The 12,816-nt window shown below is 42.8% G+C and overlaps 1 protein-coding gene across 3 annotated transcripts in view; it reads right to left on the reverse strand.

The window, feature by feature from the left end:
- KIAA0319L (KIAA0319 like) overlaps nt 1–12,816 on the reverse strand; it is a 53,484-nt gene that overhangs the window by 28,115 nt on the left and 12,553 nt on the right. For 2 of the 3 annotated variants that reach the window (XM_048500041.1, XM_048500042.1), the window contains exons 3-4: nt 4,927–5,612; nt 899–1,190 (exon numbers count right to left, since the gene is read on the reverse strand). In XM_048500041.1, the coding sequence (XP_048355998.1) occupies nt 899–1,190; nt 4,927–5,612 (978 nt within the window). The remainder of the gene's footprint in view (nt 1–898; nt 1,191–4,926; nt 5,613–12,816) is intronic. The other variant, XM_048500043.1, reaches the window with a different exon arrangement.

The following is a 12,816-nucleotide window of genomic DNA, read 5'->3' on the forward strand; positions in this document are numbered from 1 at the left end:
AGAGAGGAAGGCAAGAGGTTGAGGGCACCCTTTCCAAGGGACACAATTTTGGAAGGAGGGCGCAATTTCAGTACTTGCCCTGGGAATCATTTTCTGCAGGTACCCCACTGCTTGGCCCACTCACAACCTCCACTGAGGAGACAAAAGTGAAATGACATTTCTAGCTTCAAAAACGGATAATTTAACAGCCTTGAAAAAGGCTAAGTGTGTATTTGAAAGAAGCATGGGGAAGGGGAAAATGGCCTCTGTGTTACACTGGGTCTTTGAATACATCTGTGATTTTAAAAATGGGGAAGTCCAAAGTTCAAATGTCACCTCAGCTACAAACTAGTCTGGGGGCCTTAGACACAAGTCACTGTACTCGCAGCCTCAGTGCACCTCCCTCACTCCCAACAGCAGGATGATAATACTACTAGCCTACCTTGCATAAGGTATGAATTCGTGAAATGTGCTATGTAAATGTAAGCCACTATCTCAAGTGTACTTCACCACTGGTGAAAGTCGGCATGGTGTTGCAGGAAGAGTGTCAGACTGCGATCTAGGAAACCATGTTTGAATTCCTTTCTGCCATGGCAGGTCACTGAGTGATCCGGGGCCAGTCAGCCTTCTCTCAGTCTAACCTTCACTACAGGCGGTTAAAATGAAGGACAGGAGAACATGGAAATGGGCCACAGAAGAGAAGCCAAGGTATGAGGATTGTTCCAGGAGCATTTGTTCTCTGATCTGATCTTCAGCTTTTGAGCAGAGGTAACAGGATTTGCTATTTTAAATACACCCTTGTGCAAAAAAAGATCTCTTGGCAAGAGAACAATCAGGTTAAGAAGAGAAGCAGAAGAACCCTGCCAGCATCACCGAGAGCAGGTTTTGTTATACTTCCCCAGAAAATGACTCCACTTACCTGGGGTTGGGGCAGCAGTGCTGGGTAATATGGCGGCATTGGTTGGGGCCACAGTAGCACTGTTGTTGGTGGGAATGCCAGTGGGAATGAAGGTCACCTGCTGAACCGTCACGGTATCTTTCCCCTGAGGAGTGCTGGAACTTGGAATAGCCTCTTCCAAGGATGAAGGCTGGATGGAAGTGTTGAATGGCTTGGCTTTCTCAGTGTCCCCAGTGGGCATCAACCCTGGGACAACAGGACTGGAGAATGAAACTAAAGGAGATGGTTCTGGAGTAGCAGCTCCTGCAGGGGCCTAGTTGGAAAAATCAGACATGGATGGATTGTCCAAAAGCAAGCACAGACGTAATCACATGGTGGAACTTATCTGAGGAAAGGGATTCTGCTCCCCCTTCCAACTCTCAAACTGCATATACACATATTGATTCGATACATAAAAATGAAGTGCTTTAACTAAAGATCTGTATGGGTAAAGATGTCTTAACCAAATCTGATTTTAGTAACCATACAAAAGCTCCTTCTTCCCATAACCAGAATCTCCAAGTTCATGGCAGAGGTATTAGTGGGGGAAGGGGTCATTTTACGGTTCTGTGAAATATTCCCTCTTTTCAGTGTCGTGAGAGACACATCAGACCATGGCAAACAAAACCAGCACAGCAGATGAAAACAATTTCCTTCCTTTCATCAGAAAATTCCTTCACCAGGCTCTCCCCATTCCGGGGGGTAGCCCGGAGCAGAAAGAACCGGACATTTCAGCTTTAACTAGGCTTATCTTTATATACTGCATACTTTCTTGAGCCAGTCTCTTTTGTATGGCATCAGCTGAACATTTCAGTCGCAGGATGCAGAAATATCTTCTCAGTCTGCACTTGATTTTTGTAGTTAAATGGTAACACAGATTAGTCGAGTCAGCGGTGAAATGTAAAAAGTCAAGCCGAGGGCAAGGAATTCACAATTTGTCACGATATGAAATTTGGGAAAGGGGAATAGATCAGCGCACGGGATCTGTGGGTTTGAACTTCATCTCAGGCCTCTGGTCGACAGACCTTGGGTAGCAGGGATGGGGAATGGGCTCGCCTCTACTCAAGGCACATGGATCAATGGATTAAAAGTGCTGAGGAGCATGGCCATTCAAAACTGGACCACAGAGTGGGGAAAACCTCTTACCCAGGAGCCACTGACAGAACTGAGAATGTTGAGACCGCTGGGCTGATTCATCTTTGCTTACCAACGTTGCCAAAAATTTTAACTTCCCAGTTCAGTATTCAAATCTGTCTAGCCAGTAACACTTGGGTGCATTATGAATTTAACAACATTCCACCAAAAAATTCTTCTCTAGGACAAAATTGTAAGCATGTTCAAGATCAGTGTTCAAGAGACTAACAGTACAGTCTTCAATAGAGATACACCCACTTAAGTTCACTGAAGTCAATGGACTTAGGAGGAATTTTTGTTTTGTACTGAAGGGACCCAAAAGTTAACTGCTACTTGCGCAAGCAAAAGCTTTTTTCCCTCCAGTTAACCACTTGTTTTAGTTGAAACTCTCTTTGATTGCTGCAAACGTGACCAGACCTCTCAACCAAAAAGCCTGTTGCTTTGGGAGCAGTTTCTTTACTTGGGTCTGTCACCTTTCTTGCAAACACTTTTAGTAGAAGAGAAAGAGTTTGGATTTATACTGCCCTCTCTCTCCTGTAAGGAGACTCAAAGACATGGATTCAGAGAGGTGGGGCTGAGAGAATTCTGAATGAACTGTGACTAGCCCAAGGTCACCCAAGTAGGAGTGGGGAAAAAATCTGGTTCAACAGATAAGAGTCTGCCACTTGCTTATTCAGCTCTGCCTGGGACAGAGCCTCCCTGTTGGTTTGCCAGCCAGCCAGCCGGCCAAGCAAAAGTCGACCTGGTGAGCTGCCGTCTGTTGCCTATGGAAAGGAGTGAGAGTTCTTCCCCACCCACCCCATTGGAAACACCTGCAGAGGGCAGAGTCTGACAACAGGAGTTCCACCAGCAATCCAAGGCAGCGGTCAAAGGGGAGGGTTATGCTGTAGGTGGAGCAGACAAGTTAGTTCATTGTATTTTATTTTTTAGTAGTTGTGGGATCTGTGATTTGGGAGTTAGCTGGTATATTTAATTAACTGTTTCATGTTTTATTGTTTGCTGCATTATTTTTTTTGGTTGTATGCCGCCCTAAGCCCTGTGGGGAATATATCTGAACTGGGAAGGATAAAAATGCAAAATAAAATAAAATAAAATGGGAAAAAATGTGGAGGAGTGGAGAATCAAACCAGGCTCTCCAGATTAGAGTCCACCTGCTCTTAACCACTAAACCACACTGGATGATGTTCCTATCTGGTTCTTGGGTGTGGACCAGTCTTTCTCTGATTTTGCACCTGTTATCTGTTATTCTGAAGAATCATCTCTAAGAAACTTTACAAACTGAACATTCTGTTGCCTGGAAATAAAGTATACTTTACAGGAAAGAATCCTAAAATGATCTTTAGAGGCACTCTTGCCAATAATCCTGGACAGTTCAATCAAGAGGGCTTCACAAGGAGTCCCAGCTTCAACTTCTCTGCTTTGCTGGAGAATTAGAAGAATTACAGAATGCAACATCTGAATTCTGAATCTGCAGGAAATTGCTGTGCATCAAATCCAGGGCTGGAAGAAATGACCCTTAGGAGAGCAACTAGAGAGCAACCCCTTTCATATTGGATAGTTTCTTAGGTGACAGCATGATGAGAGGAGGCCAGAGGATTCTGGTTTTGAGGAAGCATTATTGCTGGTTATGAAAGACAAAAAAATCAAACAGCAGTTCTGAAATAAAGCCAGCAAGCCAAGGACAGAAGACCAGCTGAATCAGCAAAGGCAAAGTTAAGTCACGTGATTCTTTCACACATAAACTAGGCCATTTTCAAGTTACCTAGCAGTGTCTTTTGGCTTTCAGCCATATCCTGTTCTTTGTGGCTGGCAGTTCTGAGATCACAGGTGTGGTGTGATCTGCTACTTGCAAGCATTGCATAGGTACAATAAAATATCCGGTTTCAAAAACCACAACCTACTTAAACAGCATTCTAACATCTCGCAAGGAAACTTCTGAGCAAGGCCGGAGTTCCATCATTTGGGGTTGTATGCACTGCTTATGACAAGACTTTTTGGTGCATGCTTGCCAGTGAGTAAGCAGAACCCAGCAGACTCCACGTTTACTCTGGTTGAACATCCATAAAGTACAAACCACAATGCCAATTAAATGAAGACATATGACAAACATGAGGGAACTTAAGATACCTGAGAAAAATAGTAGCTTGTGAATGGGTAACAACATATGGGTCTGGTTTGCACAAAAAACTGGCATCTCCAGGATTCCTAAGCAGGCTCATGTTAGGTTTTCAAGCAAGTCAAGCCTTCCAGTTTCACATACCCAGACAAAAATGTGCCATAAATGTAAAGACAGTTCAAATGCTGAAGTGAAACCAGACTGAAACCAGAGAGGTCACCATTAATGGCAGTACGGAAACAATTTCTTCCCCCAACCATTAGCCAAAATAACCAAGTGTGCAGCTACTATCACTGTAGAGAAAAGGAGGTCCACACCTTTCACCAGATGTACAGACATGAAGGGAAAGACCGGCCTCTTTCTTAGCAAGCACCTCCCCTCCTTCTGTAAGAAAATGCGATTCAGTCTAGCTACAGAAGGTGGAAAAGTAATTCCACAGTAGTTAAGGTGATATTCAGACTGCTGAATGACACACCGCCAAACTGCCAATAGAACGTTTTCTACTGATAAAAATGACACATACCTGATCAGGCAGATACGTCATAAAGCCCGTTTTTGGAAATAGGAGTTGCCACTGGCTAACCATGGGAGTTCTGGGCAAGTTACTCTCCCCTTACCTGGTTTACCTGTCTGTCACAAAAGACACAATGCAACCTATTCCTCAGAAGTGTTGCTACCTTCACTGGCATAAGTACACTTTTCAATGGAATTAACATTACTGTTGGTATTAACAATGCAATCATTGTAGAGAAACACTTACCACCCCAGAAATGCTCCCAGCAAGATCACTTGGGCTATTCACATTATTGGCCACAGGAAGAGATGGGCTTGGAGATTTTGAATCCTTTAAACCTTTATCCTTTTGCAGCATGACCCTGTCTGAATTCACATGGTCTCTGGGAAGGTTTGTGTCTTGCCCTGAAGACTGAGGCTGTGCCAAGTCCTTATTATCCAGGGGCTGAGATGGAGCAGGGGTGCTCAAGGGACTTCCACCACTGGAGCTTATCTCTCTCTTTAGAGAGCTCCTGATGTTGTCTGCTTTAGGCACTCTATGTCTCTGTGACTCTTTGAAAGACCTTCGCATCCTTGCACTATATCTTGCATGTCCCTCCCTCCAGTTCAACCATTTAGGGAGTTGAGCTTTCCTCTCTGCTGCAGGCTGGGAGGACACTGCGTTGCCAGACTTCTTTACAAATACCAAGATGGAGTCTGTGGTGTTGGCCTGTATTGCTCGACATTTGGGAGGACTGGTGCAGTTCACCTGGATGCACATTTTGCCCATGAGCCAAAAAGCATCACAGTCAGGGCTCTGACAGCAAGCTGCTTGACAAGAATGGAAAGAATGAAATCCGTCCAGTAACTGGAGGTGGACTCCATCCAATGACCTCAAGCGGCCCCCCACTAGAGGCCTTCCAAGCTGACACGCACTTCTGTTCCAACTTGCATCTGAGCAAAGAAAAGGAAAACAATGAATAGTTCATACGAAGCATCATTATGCAATTCCAATAGAACAGAGACAGGCTAGAATAGGGCTCCAAAGGCAGAAGTTGCCCTCTATTTTTAGCTAACTTGCCAAGAACCACAGTGTCAAATTAAGAAGAGTTTGAATTTATATTCCACCTTTCTCTCCTTTAAGGAGACTCAAGGTGGCTTACAAGCTCCTTTCCCTTCATCTCCCCTCAACAGACACCTTGTGAGGTATTTGGGGCTGAGAGAGTTCCAAAGAACTGTGACTAACCCAAGGTGATCCAGCAGAAATGTAGGAGTGAAGACACATCTGGTTCACCAGATAAACCTCTGCCACTCAGGTGGAGGAGTGGGGAATCAAACCTGGTTCCCCAGATTAGAATCCCCCTGCTCTTAACAACTATACCACTAGACCCAGATTCCAATCCCCATTCCGCCACAGAAGTTCACAGAGTCACACAAACTCTCAGACTAACCTACTCTCACAGAGTTTTTGTGAAGATAAAACAGCGCACAATGTAAGACACTTTTGGTCTCTATTGTAAAGAAGTGGTGGTGGGGGGAACGGAAACTCCACAAGCAGGAACAGAATCACTTGGGTTCCACCCAAAAGTAAAGCCAGGGCAAGAATTTCGGAAGACGTCCGAAGGCTCCTTGTCAAACTCTGAGACAAGTGACTAATGTATATGTTACACCACGCTGTCATATACAGAACTGGGCTGGTTGAAGAGTGGGACAGAAACACTCTCCTGCCCCATGTGGTTGTTTCAATGCCATCTTATGCTTAGACCTATTTCATCTTCACCTGGAGACCACAACAAGGGCGACATGATGTCATTGTTACAGTAACTGCCAGAGAAGGGCTACTTTACACCATGTTTGTGTGTGTGTGTGGTAAGTGCTGTCAGATTGCTTCTGACTCGTGGTGATCCTGTGAATCTAAAACATCCTAGGGGAGGGAGAGGGCAATACAATTTCTCTCTGGGGTTCCAACAGCTCTAACATCAGGCAAAAATCTCCACCCAGAATGCATGTCAGAAATAGTTGTTTTCGACTACAGCTACCATATACCCTGTTTCCCCTAATACACGACATCCCCGAAAAATAAGACATAGTAGAGGTTTTGCTGAAGTGCGAAATATAAGGCATCCCCCGAAAGTAAGACATAGCAAAGTTTTTGTTTGGAAGCATGCCCAACGAACAGAACACAGAAAAATAAGACATCCCCTGAAAATAAGACACACATCTTTGGGAGCAAAAATTAATATAAGACACTGTCTTATATTCGGGGAAACACGGTACAACAAAGTCTGCTAAAGCAATCACGAGATCTCCTACCTTTTTGGATCAAACCTTTTGGTTTGTTGGACTGGAGGGGGTGTCTTAATACCACAAGGCACCTGCCCCACAAGCGTGCCAATCAGATTTCAGCCTGAAGCATTTTTTAATGACTAACTTTTAAAAAGGAGGTTTTTGAATGGAAACAGCAAAGAGCTAGCATACATAACCATGAGTAATGACCTGCTTGTAACGCTACCATCTGTTCAGGCCTGAAGAACTTGGAACAACACAACAGCAATTACAAAGCTACATGCATTACTTTCTGCTCCCTTGATATTAGAGAGCACTGTAGGCTAGGATTCAGCCTTAACTTTCAGTCGTATTAGTCACAATACCATTTATTTACTTCATTTAAACCCTGCCTTTCTCCTCAATGGGAAACCAAAGGAGTTTACAAAGTTGTTTTTGCCTCCATTTTATCCTCAAAACAACCCTACAAGGTAGGATGGGCTGAACAACTGTGAAAGGCATAGGGTCATCCAGCAAACTTCCAAGGCAGAGTGCTGATTGTAGCCTGCCATCCTAACCATTGCACCATACTGGCTGCACTGCATATCCTATACTACATAATTTATTAAGCTACAGTGCTCACTGTTACTAAAGGCTAAAACTGAAAAATACACTGAAGAAAAAGGTATACTAGGCAGGAATGATAATGACTCCTGCAAAGAGAAATCTGAGGGTGTCAGTAAGGACATGAGTGGGTATAATCAGGTTAAACATTATACAAGTGAAAGATCAAAGACAACTCTTGTCAAAGTCCTTTGGTGGTGGAACGTGGAAGACTTTACCGGAGACTGGAGTCCAATATTAAAATATTTGAAGAATAATAATGACTGGAAACGGCTGATAAGATGTTGTAAATTATAGATAAGATTAATTTTCTGATTGTTGGAAATGCAGAAAAATTCTAAATATATATTTAAAAAGGGAGTAACATGTTATTAACAATTTGGTGGTAATGTTACAGAGGTTAGTAGGAAGTAAGAAACTGGAGACAATAGTGAACGCACTTGTTTGTTGGTTAAGAAATTGTTTTTTAAAAAAGAGGGAGGATACTATTATTTCGGTTTAATGAACTGTAAGTAATTTTGGTTATTGATTCATTTATTTTGAATTATGAATTGGATATGTTATGTTTCTTGTAATATTTATACTAATAAAAATCTTAAACAAAAAAACAGTCCTTTGGTGGTGGTGGAAAGTGATGCCAAGCCACAGCTGGGTTATAGTGACCGTGTAAGGTTTTCAAGGCAAGAGAGGCGGTTTGCCAATGCCTGCTTCCCCATCACGACCCTCGTAATCGCTGGAGGTCTCCCATCCAAAAACTAGCCAGAGTCAACCTGGCTTAGCTTCCGAGATGTGAGGAGATTGGGCTAGCCTGGGCTACCCAGGTTCAGAAGAAATGAATAAAAGTAAACTGTTTTCACAAAGAAGGCAAGAAAACGACCCCCAAACCTTGATCCTTATGGCTCCCTTTTATGCAGCTTACTCAAAAACAATGGGGAGTCAGCTTCCCTCTAATTCCTGAAGACCAACAATGGGAAATCTGTCTCAAGCTTTCCTGGCTTGCAAACCTTCCTGGTCCTATTCAGCAAGACTATATTAGGATTATTACCCAAAGGGCTCTGGGCAGTGTACAATATAACAGACAAGTAAAATACATCAAAGCCAACAATACAGATGAAAATACAGTAAGTCACAGTTAAAATCCCTTTAAAAACAGTAGAAGCAGCATCACCTATAAACCAAAAGTATGGTGTGTCCGGTCCCCAACTCCCCTACTCTCAGGTTCCTGGGAGGGGACTAGCCAATCGCTAAGATGGTACCTAGATGGTACATAAGAGCTGCAAATTGCTTTATGAAAGATTATACGAGCTTTCCCACTGGAAATCTCACTGCACGATTTTGTAGCTATCCCAACTTTTCATTCTGTTTCCTTTTAAACTTCCCTCAAATAGAATAGTTATAACCAGCAAGTGTGAGCGAGGATAAAAACAGTCAGAGGAAGAACATGGAATCAAATGAATTTCAAGAGAGAAAAAAACTCATAGTATTCTAGAACCAAAGTTTGATTGTATGTTAATTCTGTAAAGAAACTAATTCTTAAGTTTGCAGGAATCTTAAAAAAAATAGTTCTAGAACACACATTTGGTTGGGCCAATGGATTTCATTTTAACACAATCCCTAGCAGTTGTTGAACTAATGGATTTGATTCCAAAATTCAGAACCACAAAGATTAAGAGTATTTCAAGACACATAGCCTATCTGTGGAATACATAGAATATAATCTAAAAGCAGAGATGGATGTTAAAATGCATTCTTTTCAGATGTGCTGATTCTGTGCTATGTGTTCATTCTGGCATTTGCTTTCTTTTTACTGATTCTAGTCAGTCTCATCTTAACTGGTACAACAGCTAAGCTTCTATTCTGATTTCAGGCCACACTCTATGCTCGACAAAAACAACTTAAATTGAGATTTGCTTTTTTTTGTGGTGCCCACATAAAAATACTGCAATAGGCTGGAGTATAACTGGAAATTTCACTCTTTGGTTTCAGAAAGCAACATATAAGAACAACAAACCAGGTTGGTGCTTATCACACACACAAAATGTTGATTTTTGACATCTGAACAAAGCCAATTAAAATGAACCGGGGGAGGTGGTGGTCCTGATCCCACCACCCAACTCACATAGCAAACATTTAAGCAAACTCATTACCCTCCAAATTCAGCCCCAATTCTCAATGTGTGTGTTAAAAACCATCAAGTTGTTTCCAACTCATGGTAACCCTAGGAATCAATATTCTTCAAAATGTGCTAATGTTAACAGCCTGGCTCAAGTCTAGCAAAATAAACGCTGAAGCCTCCTTAAGAACATAAGAATGAGCCTGCTGGATCACACCAGAGTCCATCTAGTCCAGCACTCTGCTACTCACAGTGGCCCACCAGGTGCCTTTGGGAGCTCACATGCAGGATGTGAAAGCAATGGCCTGCTGCTGCTGCTGCTGCTCCCGAGCACCTGGTCTGCAAAGGCATTTGCAACCTCAGATCAAGGAGGATCAAGATTGGCAGCCATAGATTGATTTCTCCTCCATCAATCTGTCCAAGCCCCTTTTAAAGCTATCCAGGTTAGTGGCCGTCGCCACCTTCTGTGGCAGCATATTCCTTTATAGTCAATCCACCTCATGATGGATCTTTCTCTTTTCTTTCTGCTTTCAATTTTTCCAAGCATTATTGTCTTTTCTAGTGACCAAAGTACAACAGCCTCAGTTTAGCCATTTTAGCTTCCACCATTTTCAACACATGGATAATAACATGGAGAAAACTGTTCATCATTACTTTAAGAAATACTGAGAAAATCTAGGTGAAGGACTTTGAAGAGTCTAATGTAGCAGGGAGTGTGTTGAATGGGGTCCAGGTTCAAATCCCTGTTCTGCAGTGGAAGCCTGCTGGGGGACCTTGTGCCAGTCACATACCGTGTTTCTCCGAAAATAAGACAGTGTCTTATTAATTTTTGCTCCCAAAGATGCGCTATGTCTTATTTTCAGGGGATGTCTTATTTTTCCGCTCCACAGCTGTATGCTCTGGTGTTCTGTTTGACGGGCATGCTTCCAAACAAAAACTTTGCTACGTCTTACTTTTGGGGGATGTTTTATATTCAGCAAAACCTCTTATTGTCTTATTCTCAGGGGATGTCTTATTTTGGGAGAAACAGGGCACTCTGAGCCTAATCTACCTCACAGTGGTCTTGCGAGGATCAAAATGGACAAAAGGAGAACAATGCAAGCTGCTGGATATCAATGAAGTAAATAAATACATTTCTGTGTTAAGAACAATACCTTCCAATGGAAGAGTACTTGCTGCTACCACCCCCATTAGTTCCCTGAGTGGTGGGCATGTTTGTGGTCACATGCAGACCTAAATTCAAGGAGGTGAACTAGGTTTGGGGCAAGCAACAAGAGAATATGCTCTGCATTGCAGTCTTATGTCCACATTGCTTTACACTGAGGCACAGCTGCTCCTCATTCTGCTGTGAAGGGAAGGCGCAACATAAGTGTTCCTTGCACTGGCCGTGAACACTTAAGAGAAAGGGCAGGTGCCACTAATAACTACTGTGTGATGTCAGTCAAAGCCAAAGTTTCCATGATACTTGCAATATGCTATGGAAAATGTACTGGCAGCTTTAAAGAAAAAAGTTAAAGAGTGGTTTGATGACCCTTATAAAGCATGGATTTAACAGCTGAGGCTCCCCCTCCCCCCCAAAAAAGTTCACCTAAAAGGCGACAATAAACAGGCTTTTCAAATGAAAAAGGGCCCAGAGCCAACTTTCAGGGGTTTATTTCATCAGAAGCAAGAGCACCCAGACGGTTCCCTCCAGCAGATGTATTTTTTTTAAAAAAATAAACTGGTAAATTTAATTGGAAGCAAAGCACAATTTAGAATCTTACAGAGTTTGGTATTGGTCTTTCGGGCTGATTAATTTGCTTGGCATCATAAAACACAGCATAATTAAGCAGGTGACAGAATATTCTTGCCAACTTCGGGAAGAGGGAGTGATTTGATTCTTGAGAACTGTCTAGCAAAGTAGAATATTCCTAAAAAAATTTTTTGCTTTGCCAGGTGGCTCCCACCAAACCTGGAAATTTCATGTGCATTTTTGTTATTTGCATCCCTTCCTATCACACACAGCCAGTTAAAATATGCTGAACTGCAATTACTAAATTCCAGTCTAAACAAAAGTCTTTTACTCTTTCCTGATGTTGACTGAGCTTTGGTGAACATCCAAAAGAAACGAGCTTCAATTTTATGGAACCAACATGCCGTTTTTCTCGAGGTGAAGCTCTAGGATTTAAGGAGCTTTGCTGGAAGCACCAGTTATACCAGACAGAACCAAATGCCACAGCCTGAAATGCTACTCTCACAGTCTGCGGCTGGGACAGCCTGATGACCCAGGACTGTGTATTCAAGTCTCAGTACCCTCTTCAGGCACAGAAGAGACATGCAACATCAACCCTACCATCGAGCAATGGACTGGTCAGAGCCAGTACCACTACTAAGACCCGGGCTCCCTGACCCACCTGATGAACATAGCATATCACTTCCTGTTGCGCTTCAGGCTCTAATTACAGGAAAGGAACCAGGAAATCAAAATCGTACTTCAAACCTGAGAGTTGGGTACCACTGGCCCCAGCCTGGCCTTGACACCAATTAATATAAGAACTCATAGGTGAATTTATATATAAGGACTCATTGGTCAATGCCAGCCTGGCACAGCTGCTCAAGCTTTTTGGTTTAGATGCAAAAGAAATACAGTTAAAACCGCAGTTCATCTATGAAGATGACTTGGTGGTCTTGGGTTAGCTATACCTTATCCATCCAAGAGCTCTGCTAAGTGAGAACACCAAAAGCTACCCAACAGCAGGCAGAGATTAGAAAGAGTCAGAAGTCACATACACAAGCACACACACACACACACTGGACAAGAGGCACCAGCTGTCTCTTTCAAATGTTACCTATCCATTTATTGATTTGCTGAGGTAAATTAGCCTAAAGGGAAGTGAGAAAATAGCCTGAAAAGAAATGCCAGCAGTAGCTCCTGCACTGCAGGGTTCATTCTACACAGATTTAGCCTGATGTTAAGATGCTGGCAAAGGAAAAACACTCACTGGTGGGACTTTGTACTCTTCGATTCAACTGCTTTGCACAGGTAACAGCATCCCATATTAAAAAGAGGGAAGGGTAGACATTTTCTCTCTTCTTTGTTGACATGGGTAACAATAACTCCAGAAGGGGCACCTGTGTTAAACTGCTGCAGCAAAAATAAACAGGAGTCTAGCAACT

Source organism: Sphaerodactylus townsendi, linkage group LG06 (assembly GCF_021028975.2).
Source record: "Sphaerodactylus townsendi isolate TG3544 linkage group LG06, MPM_Stown_v2.3, whole genome shotgun sequence".
Lineage (NCBI taxonomy): Eukaryota > Metazoa > Chordata > Lepidosauria > Squamata > Sphaerodactylidae > Sphaerodactylus > Sphaerodactylus townsendi.